The sequence below is a fragment of the Bison bison genome, unplaced genomic scaffold (genome assembly GCF_000754665.1).
Source record: "Bison bison bison isolate TAMUID 2011002044 unplaced genomic scaffold, Bison_UMD1.0 scf7180017864327, whole genome shotgun sequence".
In the NCBI taxonomy this organism is placed as follows: Eukaryota; Metazoa; Chordata; class Mammalia; order Artiodactyla; family Bovidae; genus Bison; species Bison bison.
In genome coordinates this window covers 3,332,042-3,345,940 of record NW_011494899.1, presented here as the reverse complement: position 1 = coordinate 3,345,940, position 13,899 = coordinate 3,332,042, and the positions used below count along the sequence as shown (strand labels likewise).

The 13,899-nt window shown below is 42.7% G+C and overlaps 1 protein-coding gene across 1 annotated transcript in view; it reads left to right on the top strand.

The window, feature by feature from the left end:
* TCP11L2 (t-complex 11, testis-specific-like 2) overlaps positions 1-13,899 on the top strand; it is a 40,756-nt gene that overhangs the window by 8,687 nt on the left and 18,170 nt on the right. The window contains exons 2-5 of the mRNA XM_010853388.1: positions 1,551-1,740; positions 5,037-5,172; positions 10,031-10,151; positions 11,623-11,843. Coding sequence (XP_010851690.1) covers positions 1,584-1,740; positions 5,037-5,172; positions 10,031-10,151; positions 11,623-11,843 — 635 coding nt within the window. The 5' untranslated portion in view covers positions 1,551-1,583. The remainder of the gene's footprint in view (positions 1-1,550; positions 1,741-5,036; positions 5,173-10,030; positions 10,152-11,622; positions 11,844-13,899) is intronic.

Here is a 13,899-nt window from a genome sequence, read left to right as displayed (position 1 = left end):
GCCCATGGACTGCAAGGAGATCCAACCAGTCCATTCTAAAGGAGATCAGTCCTGGGTGTTCATTGGAAGGACTGATGCTAAAGCTGAAACTCCAGTACTTTGGCCACCTCATGCGAAGAGTTGACTCACTGGAAAAGACCCTGATGCTGGGTGGGATTGGGGGCAGGAGGAGAAGGGAACGACAGAGGATGAGATGGTTGGATGGCATCACCGACTCAATGGACATGAGTTTGAGTAAACTCTGGGAGTTGGTGATGGACAGGGAGGCCTGGCATGCTGGGATTCATGGGGTAACAAAGAGTCAGACACGACTGAGCGACTGAACTGACTGACTGAAGGAACTTCAGGCATTTCCAGGCATTCTATGGGTAGTTGTGGTTTCATGTTCTGACAGTTTTAAAACCTCAGAGAACCTCATTGCTGGTTCAGGTTTAAAGACACTCGATGAACTCTTACTGTCATTACTATCTATTCAGGATTTGAGGTGCCTTTCTCCTCGCGCCTGGGTTTCCCCTCAGTGTCAACTAGCACCACACTCATGTATCAGGGCCAGCTCCTTCACAGGCATGGCTGAGGATCCTGGGTTCTGGCCTGAGCATCCTGCATACCCCAGGTCTCTTTTCCAGGGAGTGACTGGGCCCACTGCCCTGCCCTGCCCTGGAAAGCAATCAGAGGTCCCAGAAACAGCCCTGGATGTGGAGTCCAGGGACTGGCTTTGTGGCACAGCAAGTCTCCCAGAGCCTGTACTCCCCCAGCCTGTGAACCAGCATCTTTGTGCCTGCTTGTTCATTGGGTGGCTGTGGGTACTTGGTAAATTATCAAGTACAAACCAAGGATTGGGCCTTATGCTGTATAGTGTGGCAGTTTGTGGCCACACTGCCACAAACTGGATGAGGAAAACCTATAGACTTGCCAGCCAGAGCTGTTACTTAGTAGCTCCTCTTTCTCCAGGAGACTCACGACAACTAAAGAGACTGATTTCAAAAATATTTTATGTAAAACAAAGACAGAGGAATAGTAATAGCTAACATGTGAATGCTGTGCTAAGCACTGTAATAAGATGAATCCTGTTTCATCTTCAAGCAACCCCATGAGGTAAGTCTTTCAGCCCAGCTTTACTCTGGAGGGAAGAAGTTGAGTGACTTCTCCAAGGTCACCTGGCAAAAGACAGAACCAGCTTCTAACCTGGAGCCCCATACTCTTAACTCTTACCCCTTACCCTCCCACGCTTCAGCAGCCCTCAGAGGAGAGAGTATGTGCTCTGTTTAAGGATCTGTTCTTGGATCTGTTCTTGCTGGGAGCTGCTCCATGTTCACACTGAGTGTGTCCTGTGGGAGCTCATACCTGTGCCTCTGGAGTCCCTTTCTGAAGGCAGTCTTGCAGGCCTAGTGACAGGCTGGCCTGGGTGCCACGGGAGGAAGGAGGTCATGTGCTGGGGGCCTTTCCAGGGCTGTGACACAGAGGACGTGGCTATCTATGCTGGAAGAGGCACGGGCACCACTGGTGGAAGCACCGCGGAAGGCTGACACAGGGTCTGTTTGTCTGTGCAGGTGCTGTCTCTACCCACACTCCCGCGACACAAAATGCCCTTCAATGGTGAGAAGCAGTGTGTGAGCGAGGACCAGCCAAGCGATTCCGACTCTTCCCGGTTTTCTGAGAGCATGGCTTCTCTCAGTGACTACGAGTGCTCCAGGCAGAGCTTCACAAGTGACTCCTCCAGCAAATCCAGCTCTCCTGCCTGTAAGCCGACAGGGAGCACAGCCTGGGGGGTACTGTGCATGGTTCTAGACACACATGTTTGTTTTTTCTTTTAATCAATATTTTTAAAAATATTTATTTATTTATCTGGCTTGGCCAGGTCTCAGTTGCAGCCTGCAGGCCCTATTTTTAGTTGCAGCATGTGCACTCTTAGTTGTGGCATGTGGGATCTAGTTCCCTGACCTGGCCTGGGATTGAACCCAGGCCCCCTGCATTGGGAGCATGGAGTCTTACCCACTGGACCACCAGGGAAGTCTCTAGATGCATGTTTGAGTGAGAGCAAAGTCCTGACTTCCCTTCCTTTCTAGACATACTGGAATGTCACTGGAAGGGCACCCCAGCTGTCTTGTACACACTCTCAGCAATAAATAGCCACTGAATATTAAAAAGCAGAGACATTACTTTGCCAACAAAGGTCCATCTAGTGAAAGCTATGGTTTTTTCAGTAGTCATGTATGGATGTGAGAGTTGGACCATAAAGAAAGCTGAAAACCAAAGAATTGATGATTTTGAACTGTGGTGTTGGAGAAGACTCTTGAGAGTCCCTTGAACTGCAAGGAGATCAACCCAGTCAATCCTAAAGGAAATCAGTCCTGTATATTCATTGGAAGGGCTGATGCTGAAACTGAAACTCCAATACTTTGGCCATCTAATGTGAAGAAGAGACTCATTGGAAAAGACCCTGATGCTGGGCAAGATTGAAGGCAGCAGGAGAAGGGGATGACAGAGAATGAGATGGTTGGATGGCATCACTGACTCAATGGACATGAGTTTGAGTAAGCTCTGGGAGTTGATGATGGACAGGGAAGCCTGGCATGCTTCCCTATGAGGCCATATGGTCTCAGAGTCAGACAGGACTAAGCAACTGAACTGAACTGAAGTTTACAGTCTGTCTGTTTTTATTTTCATCACTGTCTCTGATCTTTGGTTTGACTATAAATCAGGTCTTCCAACCCCACCCTGTCTTCTCTCTTACTTGGTGGAAAACTACTCCTCAAGATATTTTTTTGAGTCACATTCAAGGAAGAATTCAAATCAGTCCTTTCTGATTTACATGGAAGGAAACTTGCCCCAATTCAAGGGTCAGGCAGGAAGTGAAATAATCTAATGGGTTTCCTGCTGATTTCAAAAACTGTTGTGCAAATCACCCCAGAAAAGGGGTGCCCATGAGGAGAATTACTACACTAGGGATGTGAGAGTTAAAAGATGGCCATGGAGACGTCTTTTTCCTTTTTTGTGTGTGGACGCTAGAGATGTGCAAAGCAGTGTATTTGTCTTTTATTTATTTTTTTAGCTTTTTAATTGACATTTTATATAGGAAATATAACCTCTTAAGTTGTCAGTGCAAATGCAGAGAGACGCAACTAACATTTAATATGATCAAATGCCCCCTTTGGAAAAAGCTTGTTCATCTGTATTTAAGTTAGCACATTCTCATTTTTTAAAACATGGAAAAGTAGATAGAAAAGAAAATATTGCCCTGGTAGGCTGCAGTCCATGGGGTCTCGAAGAGTCTGACACGACTGCACGACTTCGCTTTCACTTTTCACTTTCATGCATCGGAGAAGGAAATGGCAACCCACTCCAGTGTTCTTGCCTGGAGAATCCCAGGGATGGGGGAGCCTGGTGGGCTGCCATCTCTGTGGTCGCACAGAGTCGGACACGACTGATGGGACTTAGCAGCAGCAGCAGCAGCAGCAATGTCACTCAAAGATGACAGCTGTGACAGTGTTTTGTCGTATTTTTGTTCTTCACATAGACATACATGTGCACATGTACTCTTTTTGCTTACTATTATAACTAAAACATTTACTCATGATAATGTATTTTTAAACATTTTTATGATTGCTAAGCTGCTAAGTCACTTCATTTGTGTCCGACTCTGTGCGACCCCATAGACAGCAGCCCACCAGGCTCTCCCGTCCCTGGGATTCTCCAGGCAAGAACACTGGAGTAGGTTGCCATTTCCTTCTCCAATGCATGAAAGTAAAAGTGAAAGTGAAGTCACTCAGTTGTGTCCGACCCTCAGCAACCCCATGGACTTACTTTACCAAGTGAATGTACCATCAGTTTATTTAACTTCTGTTTATCATTGGGCATTTAGTTCATTTCCTTTTCTTTTTTTGCTTTACAAATAGTGCATTATGAACATTGCCGTGCATAAAGCCTTTCGAGGAATTCCTTTGTATATAATTAGATTCCTGGACTAAAGGGTACAGACATTTTCAAGGAGAATGTTAATGGGGAAGAGAATTGGCAAAAGAATTTGTTAGCAGCCACCCAGCTTTCAGTGCTTTTTCTCATTCTTTATACTATATACGGGGTTGACATCTCCAGCAAGGCACCTGAGCGTCCTGAAAAAGGATTTTACTAATTGTGTACCACCATTCCTTCCATTCATTCCTCCTCCTCTTCTTCCTCCTCCATCTCCCTCTTCTCCACCATCTCCTTGTCTGCTGCTTATTTCTGAAATTATTTTAGATAGCAAAGCATTGGTGGCAGTCAGCATTATTTAAGGCAATGGTTTTTAATTAACAGAAGCTGAGAGTTCCAGGAATAATTTCAAAAAGACATGACTTACTAGAGTAATTTTTGAATAATCTTTTTCAAATAACTGAAATAATTCTTTACTCCCTATTTCCTACTGAGAAGTAGATGATCAACTTATCAGATTTATTTTAATTATCTGCGTTTATGGAATTTTTGCCATGTTCCTTACTTAAATTATCTTGTTTAATCACTTCAGGACAGTCCTTCGTGCAGGTTAAGTTATGCTTCAGTGAGGTCAAATGGTAACCACCAATTAGCAAAACTTAGAATTGTGCTATACTGCATATACTTTTAGATATTCTAGTTTTAAAAAATCAGTTAGTTCATAGTGAGCCAGCTTAAATTAATGTTATGAATTACAGTATAAAAAGTAGTCATCAATTTCCTGTAGAGTACATGTAATAGATGCAGATAGTAGTATGTGCTGAAAAATGAAGTGATTTAATTTTTAAAAGTAAGTTGTAATAGCCTATATTAATAAAAAATTTCTAAGAAACATTTGACAGTTTATTATCAATACAGTAACTGAAGCTATCAAAGGAATTTTTTAATTTTTGAAGCCGTAAGTATCAAGCATGGAAATCTACCTGCTTTAGTATTCATTCTTCTTACTTGTAAAACCTTGAAAATAATACTCTGGAGTAGCTTAAATCTTGTGTGCATCAGAACGTGTCACTAGTTGGCAACTCCTCTTCCACAGCATTAACTGGTTTTTGTTTTCTTTTCAGCAACGAGCCCTCCCAGGGTTGTGACATTTGATGAAGTGATGGCTGCAGCAAGGAACTTGTCAAACATGACTCTTGCTCACGAGATAGCTGTAAATGAGAACTTTCAACTGAAACAGGATGCCCTCCCCGAGAGCAGGTAACCTGGAGGCATCTGTTGTGCATGAACTGTGCTGCAGACTCTGTGTGTGTGTGTATGTGTGTGTTCTGCAAACCCAAATATTCACACTGATTCCTAGACAGTCTCGTATAATGTCTACTGGGAGTTAACAGTACAGTAAGCCCCTACATGTGAACCTTCAAGTTGCAGACTTTCAAAGATACGAGTGTGCCCCTGTATGCCAGCTGTTGGACTGTGCTACTGTACTTTTAAAGGTACAATACTGTAAGATTAAAAATGTTTTCTTTTTTGTGTGTGCTTGTTTTTTGTGTATTACTTGTGTGCAAAGTATTATAAAACTATTACAATATAGTACTCTAGTACACTATAGCCAATTGTGTGAGTTGGGTACCTAGTCTAACTTTGTTGGTGCAGGCATGCTAAGTCGCTTCAGTCATGTCTGACTCTGCAGTCTCATGGACTATAGCCCACCAGGCTCCTCTGTCCATGGGATTCTCCAGGCAAGAATACTGGAGCAGGCTGCCATGCGAACAAATCAGGCTTATGGATGTGCTCTCAGAATGGAACTCATTCGTATATAGGGGACTTACTATATTTAGTTCTCTAACAAGGTCTTTTATTTGTTTTTAAAACCATTCTTTTAGGGTATATGTCACTCACAGTTTTAGAATTCAGTTTATATGTCACTTCCTGAGCGAAGCTTTTCCTGACATTCCTGAGCCCACTAGATTACATGAAATCACCTTCTAAAGACTCCTGTAGCCCCCTCTTCTTCTGTTAAGGTGTCTTATAATTGTTAAGGTGTCTTATAATTTTAGGCTCGATGTCTGTCTTTTCCACTGGACCCAAAGCCCTGTTAATGGAGAAACTATGTCTATATTGTTTGCTCTGTTCTTATTGCCCAGCAGAGTGCCTGACACATAGTACATGCTCAAGAAATATTTTCAGCCTGACTTATTAAAAACTGATATTCAGGTTGTAAAAGACAAATGAATGCAGCTGAGCTGCCAGAGTGATGAGTCTATCTAGAAGCCTCTGGAGGTAGGAATCACGACAGCATAGGTACCCCTGGTTAACGTCATGCCCAAGGGATCTCTAGTTAGAGCCATGTCCTTATACCCCACCTCAGTCTTTCCAGTTTTGGTGGTTCACAAGTCCCTGGGACAAAGAGAAGAAAAGGCTTGCAGCCATGACTGCAGGCAAATAAGCTTTAGAGGCAAAATAGGCCCATGGATAACCACACTGAATCTGAAAGCTCACAGTGCCATTTATAAATCAGGAGGCATTCTCTCCATCAGTGAAGACAACATATAATATTTGATTCCATTCAGCAAGTTTTTGTTTTAAAGCAGGAAAAGAGTAAATATAGTAATTTTCCTGTTTAAAAATATGGGTCATAGTTCTCCTCCTGGGGATGTTGTTCATAATAATCATGAATACTTTTTAAGATTACTGGCCAAAGTAGGTGTATCTGTTTGGTTTTCTATGGTGACCTCATTTCACTACGATCCTTTTTACCAGCTCTGCTGCTCTACCCCTAGGCCAAGTCACCATCATCTCTGACCTGGATTCTTTCTACCCTTGCTGATTTCCCAGTCTTCATCCTTAGCTCCTGGAAGTCCATCCTCCACATACACAGTCAGCCACAGTGATCTTTCTAGAGGGTAAATCAGATTAAATCGTGGTTCTGCTTAAAACCCTTCAGTGGTTCTATCACACTTAGAATAAATATTCCAACTCTATAGTATGACTAGCAAGGCCCTCCTTCACCAACCATGCCTCTTATTCCTTCCTTTCTGCTTACTTCAGCCACACTGGCTTCTTTGCTGATCCTGCGGCATACCAGCTTGATCCTATCCCGAGGATTTTTTCCGTCTTCCTTCTTTTTTAATGTGTTTCCCATAGGTCTTTACCAGCTGCTTTCTTTTCCCCATTCGTGTCTTGGCTCTAAGGTCACTCACTGTGTTAGAGAAGTTTTCTTCTACTGCCCCATCAAATGGGCACCCTCTTCATCACTGTGGACCACATGGTCTTCCTCTGCCTTCCTCATGGCTCTGAAATTGTCTTACTCACAGTCGATGTGTTTTTTGCCTTTCTGTCTCTGCCAACATATAAGCTTTTTGAGAGCAGATTCTTTTCGAAACACCCCAGTGCCTGAAACAGGGCCTACCACATATTGAATTTTGAATAAACATTTATTGACTAATAAAAATGAATTTTTAAATTTAAAATGAGTATGATTTATGAAGTGCAGCAAAAGACAAATTGGGAATATTTGCTTTAAATTCATAAGTTGCAAATACAGACTGAATGAGGGCCCTTTAGAATCAGACAGACCTTAGGGTTTGAATCCTGGCTCTGCTGAGACTGTATCTGAGCCTCACGTTCTCTACAATACTCACTCTGAATGCATGCTCCTGGGCATGTAAGTGCCTTGCACATGGGTATTTTGATACTGTGGGAGATAGGAATTCCCCTTCTCTTCATTTTCTGCCATGGCTAGAAAATGTGAGCAAGAGAAACAGCACACAGGATCAGGACACATTACCTTTGTTTAAAAGTGAAATAGCATAGCATTAGCTGTTGATTTTTCAGATGACTGTCCACAGTGGCCAAGTTGATACTATTTTTTTTTCATCAAAGCATCATCCTTTATTACTTGTGATAAATGAGGAGACAGGCAATTGCTCTCAAAGCACTGTCTCCTTTACTGTTTAAAAAATGGCTGACTCTCATATTTTACCAAGTATTTTCTTAGGGAGAAACCCTTGGTAAAATAAGTCAGATTTCTGATACTGGGTAGGAATGCTTATAAATGATTTGATTGATCTCATCACTACCCACCCAAAATTAGAAATCTAAGAAGTTTGGAAAATGTAAACTCTGACATCCTTCAAGGAGCTATAAAGTTGTGTTAGCTCATTCCTGCTTGGTCCATTCAAGCCAAGTACCTGAGGCTTGTAAAGTCAAGAGCAAACATCCATTCCTGCAATGTTTGCCTTTCTAATTGTTCTTTAATTGCTTGACAGCGTTTCAGACATTGGGAATGGCATTTATGTTGAATAAATCTACTCAGGCAACTAGACTAACTTTTAACATTTAAAGTGGCTCAGTAGAGTATAGTATTTGCAGTTACAAAAACAGTTTTAAGTCACGCTTCTCAGAAAGCTAGTTTTTATATCTAACATTATTGTATATTTTAGCTATTTGAGCTTTAAAAAGAAAATTTAAGTGACATGCTTAACTGTCAAATTATCAATTCATTCACCATGCATTCAGTAAACCTTCAGTAAATACCAAGCACTACGCTAGGCATGGTCGCAGGTACCTAGAAGAAGTGGCCTCTGTCTGAGAGAGGTGCATAGCCCCGTGAGGGGTAGAAACTTGAAGTGATTACAGTTCAGGGAAATATGTGCTTTTCTAAAAGCAGTTTCAAAATGGTATAGGAGTTCAGTAGGGATGTGTATTTTAACGTGCACCTATTTTGGGGCATTGACATTGACAGGATAAAGCAAGGTGGCTACCTATTCTATTGTGAAGCTTTCCTAGGAAGGCTCCTATTTCAGCAGTGTGGTCTGGCCAACTTTAAATGGGACATCTAAGCTGGAGCTGGCAGGCATTCAAATGCATGTCTCCTTGGGGCCAATCTGTTCTGTTCCATGCCACGAAACATCCGCTATTAAGGAAAGAACAACTTGGGCACCTCATCCTAAAAACCTAGACCAGGTCTGAAGACCTGTGTAGAAGACTAGCTGCAGGAACTTCCCTGGTGGTCTGGTGGTTGAGATTCTGCTGCCAATGCAGGAGTCACAGGTTTGATTCCTGGTCTGGGAATTAACATCCCACATACTGTGCAGTGGGGCCAAAGTATTAAAAAAAAAAAAAAAAGGGTGGATGGGTGAAATAAGGTATCTCCTTAGGACAGAATTTTATTTATTTTTGTTTTTGGCTGCACCAGGTGTTGCTTTTACATGGGCATTCTCTAGTTGCCGTGCGTGGGCTTCTCATTGTGGAGCACAAGCTCTAGATGCAGGCTTCAGTAGTTGTGGCACACAAGGTCAATAGTTGTGGCTCCAGGCTTAGTTGCTCCATGGCATGTGGAATCTTCCCAGACCAGGGATCAAACCTGTGTCTGCTGCCTTGACAGGCAGATTCTTATCCACTGTGCCACCAGGGAAGTCCTAGGACAGAATTTTATGAACTTGTCGAAAGCTATAGGAAGGAAGCACTTAAAAAATTTAGGGGATAATTATGTCTGCTCAGCCAATATGGGCTCATGATGAACTTAAGGAAAGCTGCAAAAAATAACTGAGCAGAAGTGGGAGGAGCTAAAACCCAGCAAAGGATGTGGTGGTCACTATTTAAATATTATTGTCATATTTTAAAAATGTTTTCATACTAATTGCCAGTCCAGGTTCGATGCAGGATATAGGATGCTTGGGGCTGGTGCACTGGGATGACCCAGAGGGATGGTACGGGGAGGGAGGTGGGAAGGGGGTTTAGGATGGGGAACACGTGTACATTCATGGCGGATTCATGTTGATGTGTGGCAAAACCAATACAATATTGTAAAGTAATTAGCCTCCAATTAAAATTAAAAAATTTAAATTAAAAAAAAAATTTAGGGGAGACACTTAAGACAGAATATTCAATGAAATAAGTATATACTATTGTACAGACCACTACTAAAAAAATTGTATTAAGACCATTCATTGAAATATGTCAAATATGTCAAAAGATTAATAATAGAATTATGAGCAGTTTTTATTCTCTGTTTTTCTGCATTTCCTAAGATTTCTACAATGTGCATATTTCTTTTATAATTAGGAAAAATAGTGCTTATGTAAAAAAAAAGTGATTCATTTCATTCCCATAGCTTGGCTGGTCGAGTGAGGCACATTGTCCATCAGGCCTTCTGGGATGTCTTGGAATCAGAACTGAATGCTGAGCCTCCCGAGTATGAACACGCCATCAAACTGTTTGAAGAAATCAGAGAGGCAAGTTGATGTTGTCTGTATTCATTAGTAATCCTCTGACTCCACCCCACCCCAGAGGCTGTTTTTCTGCTCTCTAAAGAGTATTGGAGGCTTCTTTTGAAACACTGAGCCAGTTCAATCACTGGAAGAGTTTTTGCCTGCATCTCTGAGAGGAGGATGGAGACGGGGAACAAGCCCTCAACAGGAACACAGGCCCGTGCTTAGCTGGTAAGGCGGCGGCTGTGGTACTTCAGAGCACAGAGCCCAGGTTAGATAGGTCAGCTTTAGTGATCTGCTTCTGCTTTCTCCTAAGTCTCAGTCTCCTGAGTGAGTAAAGTGAGTCGCTCAGTCGTGTCCGACTCTTTGCGACCCCATGAACTATACAGCCCGTGGAATTTCCTAGGCCAGAATACTGGAGTGGATAGCCTTTCCCTTCTCCAGGGGATCTTCCCAACCCAGGGATCGAACTCAGGTCTCTTGCCTTGCAGGCAGAGTCTTTACCATCTGAGACACAAGGGAAGCCGGAGTCTCCTGAGTAGTTGCAAGAATTAAATCAAATGACAGTCATAGCTAACATTTCACAAGACACTTGCTCTGTGCTAAGCACTAGAGTATTCATTTATTCCTTACCATAATGCTGTGAGGTAGTTATGCCTGTTACTATTTTATATAAAGAAACTGAGTTACCTGACTCATCCAAGGTCACACAGCTTTGAGGGGCAGAAGGTATTTGAACTGAGGCACTCCTGCTCAGAGATCATGCTCCTAACCACATGCTGTGTGTATAAGTACAGTGTCTGCTGTGTCGTGAATAGGTTGCTCGCATAATATATAATGTGCGTGCATGCATGCTAAGTTGCTTTAGTTGTGTCCTACTCTTTACAACCTTATGGACTGTAGTCCACCAGGCTCCTCTGTCCACGAGATTATCCAGGCAAGAATGCAGAAGTGGGTTGCCATGCCTCCCTCTAGGGATCTTTCCAACTCAGGGTCGAATCCCTGTCTCTTACATTCCCTGCATTGTCAGGAGGGTTCTTCACCGCTAGTGCCATCTGGGAAGCCCATAATATATATTTCACATATAGATATACTGTATTATACTAATGGGGCCCATGGGGTTGTTACTATTTGCCCTTCTTTAAAAGGTTCTTTTGGATCCCTGATCTGCAACTTTTTCTTTCTTTGCATGATTTCTCTGTAAACTTTTTAAAATTCTTTCAATACTATTGTTTTCCTACCAGTTATTTTCATTATGATGGTGTTAGTAACTTCCCACAGGAGGGAGGGGAAGGCTTTCATTCAGAAGATAGAGCTTTCTTTTTAGGACAGGACCCTGTCATGCTTCTCTGATCCACCACCAAGTCGGGGCAAACTTCCATGATATCCAGGGCATTCAAATACTGAGGGCAGGGAGCTTGGTCATCTAGACACTGAAATTTAAAAAATGACAGCCTTTCTTCATGTAATGATGTTGTTCATTCTCCCTGTGCAGATTCTCCTCTCTTTCCTGACTCCTGGTGGCAACAGGCTTCGCAACCAGATTTGTGAAGTTTTAGACACAGACCTCATTAGGCAGCAGGCTGAGCACAGTGCTGTTGACATCCAAGGCCTGGCCAACTACGTCATCAGTACCATGGGAAAGCTGTGCGCCCCCGTGCGAGACGACGACATCCGAGAGCTGAAGGCGACCAGCAACATCGTGGAGGTGCTGAGGTTAGTGCTGGCTGCTTGCATTTTCTTAAGGTACCTTTGAGTGCATTCAGAAGGGAAATGTGGGAAATGAGGAGCACAGAATACTAACTGGTCTCCCAAAGGAACCCTTAACCCTAGGGAAAAAACTGACTAAGCAAGGGGTCAATCATTTATTGTGTGCGTGGAACTTTCACATAGAATGAGCAAATGAGGGTGTTAGTTGGCAGTGCTGGGCCCTAGAGATGCAGTGATGAAAGGGGCAGATATGATCTCTGACCCCAGGGAGTTTACAATTTAATGGGGAGACAACCCTGAACAAGGAATTACAGTTGTGATAAAGCGCTGTGGGAGGGGAAGTAGAGAGGATTAATAGGGCCCCCAGCAGAGGCACCTAATCTCGGCAAGGATACAGGAAGCCTTGATTAGGTAGGGTATTGGGGCTGCTTTGACATGTAAACCTTGAATTCTTAGTGATTTAAATACTAAAAGTTTGTTTTTCACTCACGCCACAGTCTGAGTCAGGGATTCTTGGTCAGGCAGCCTTTCAAGCACCATACAGGGACCCAGTCTCCTTCTCTCCTTGGCTCCACCCAGGTCTTTGGAATCCTTTACACTCAGCTGGTGAATGGGGAAGAGATCATGAGGAAGGCATGCTGCTGCTGCTTAGTCGCTCAGTGTGACCCCATGAACTGTAGCCCACCAGGCTCTTCTGTCCATGGGATTTTCCAGGCAAGATTACTGGAGTGGGTAGCCATTCCCTTCTCTAGGTGATCTTCCCAACCCAAGGATTGAACACACTGAGCCACCTGGGAAGCCCTGAGGAAGGCATATTAAATGTTTAACCACCTCGGCCCAGAAGTGACATATTCCACTGACTATGCCTAGTCCTGTGGCCCCACGTAGACTGAAGTGGTTCTAGGCAACGTGATTGCTGTGTGAAATCACATTTCCCAGCCACACATCCACACTGTAGAAAGGGAAATGGACCTTTGGTGGTTGGTTAGCTAACTCTGCTGCAGCTTCCCTAAGGAAGTGATGTATACAGTAAGATCATAAGGACTCTAGCTGTGATCCCAGAGGAAAGAGGAGTCTACAGTACTTTTTGCCATTGAGGCAAATTCTTCTCCCTCCTTTGTGTGTGTGTGTGTGTGTGTGTGAATACAGCCACATAGAGCATTAAATTTCATGTAATAGTATTGGAAAGGGAAGGGGAGGAAACTGGTTTGCATATAGCAAGTTCCTTATTTTCTGACTTTGGGAAAGTTGACAATTTCTCAAGTCACACTTTCTTCATCTGTAAAATGGGTTGTAAATATCCTTAAGAGTTGTGTTCAGCTCTGGCAGGTTGAGATTCTTCAGCTGTGGAATCCTTGCTTTGAATGATCTTATTACCCATGTGTGATAATCACATCTGTGGTGTTCATCTTGCTCATATATTGGTACCTAGTGGTTGGTACCGTCCCTGCATTTCTAATATGCTATCTCATTGACTCTTCACAACATTTCTCCAAGGTTGATCTTGTCCCTTTCTTTCACAGGTGAGGAAACTGAGGCTCAGAGAGATTGAGTAACTTGTTCCTGGCCACAGAGCTGGTCAGTTGTAAAGCTCTGATTGAACACAGGGCTGCCCAACTCTGAAATGCAGTGTTTTCCCCGGCGCTTCACTGCCCTGTCCTTTTCTTTTTCTTTTTTTCTTATTTCCTTAGGAATAGATACAGGGTATACTATACTCCTTAAAATTTCAGGGACTTTCAAATGAAAATTCCTTCTTGAATCTTTTTTTGTCTCATTGTTAAGACTCATTGTTTATACTTCTTAGTGTCTGTCAGTCTATGGCTGAATGTAATGAATCAGTTGGATGTATATTTGCTAAAGCAAATACTCTTGAGATCTCTGGAAGAATACATTTGGAATGCATGTGTAATGCCTTTTATGAAAAGTGTCCTTGTCAAAGTGATTGGAATTTCAAAACCATTTCGGAGATGTTTATCTTTTCCAGTCTGTAAAATAAATAATAGTTAATGAATTTCAGATGATTTTCTTGATCACCTAACTATTTTAACTCTGAAATTTTTAG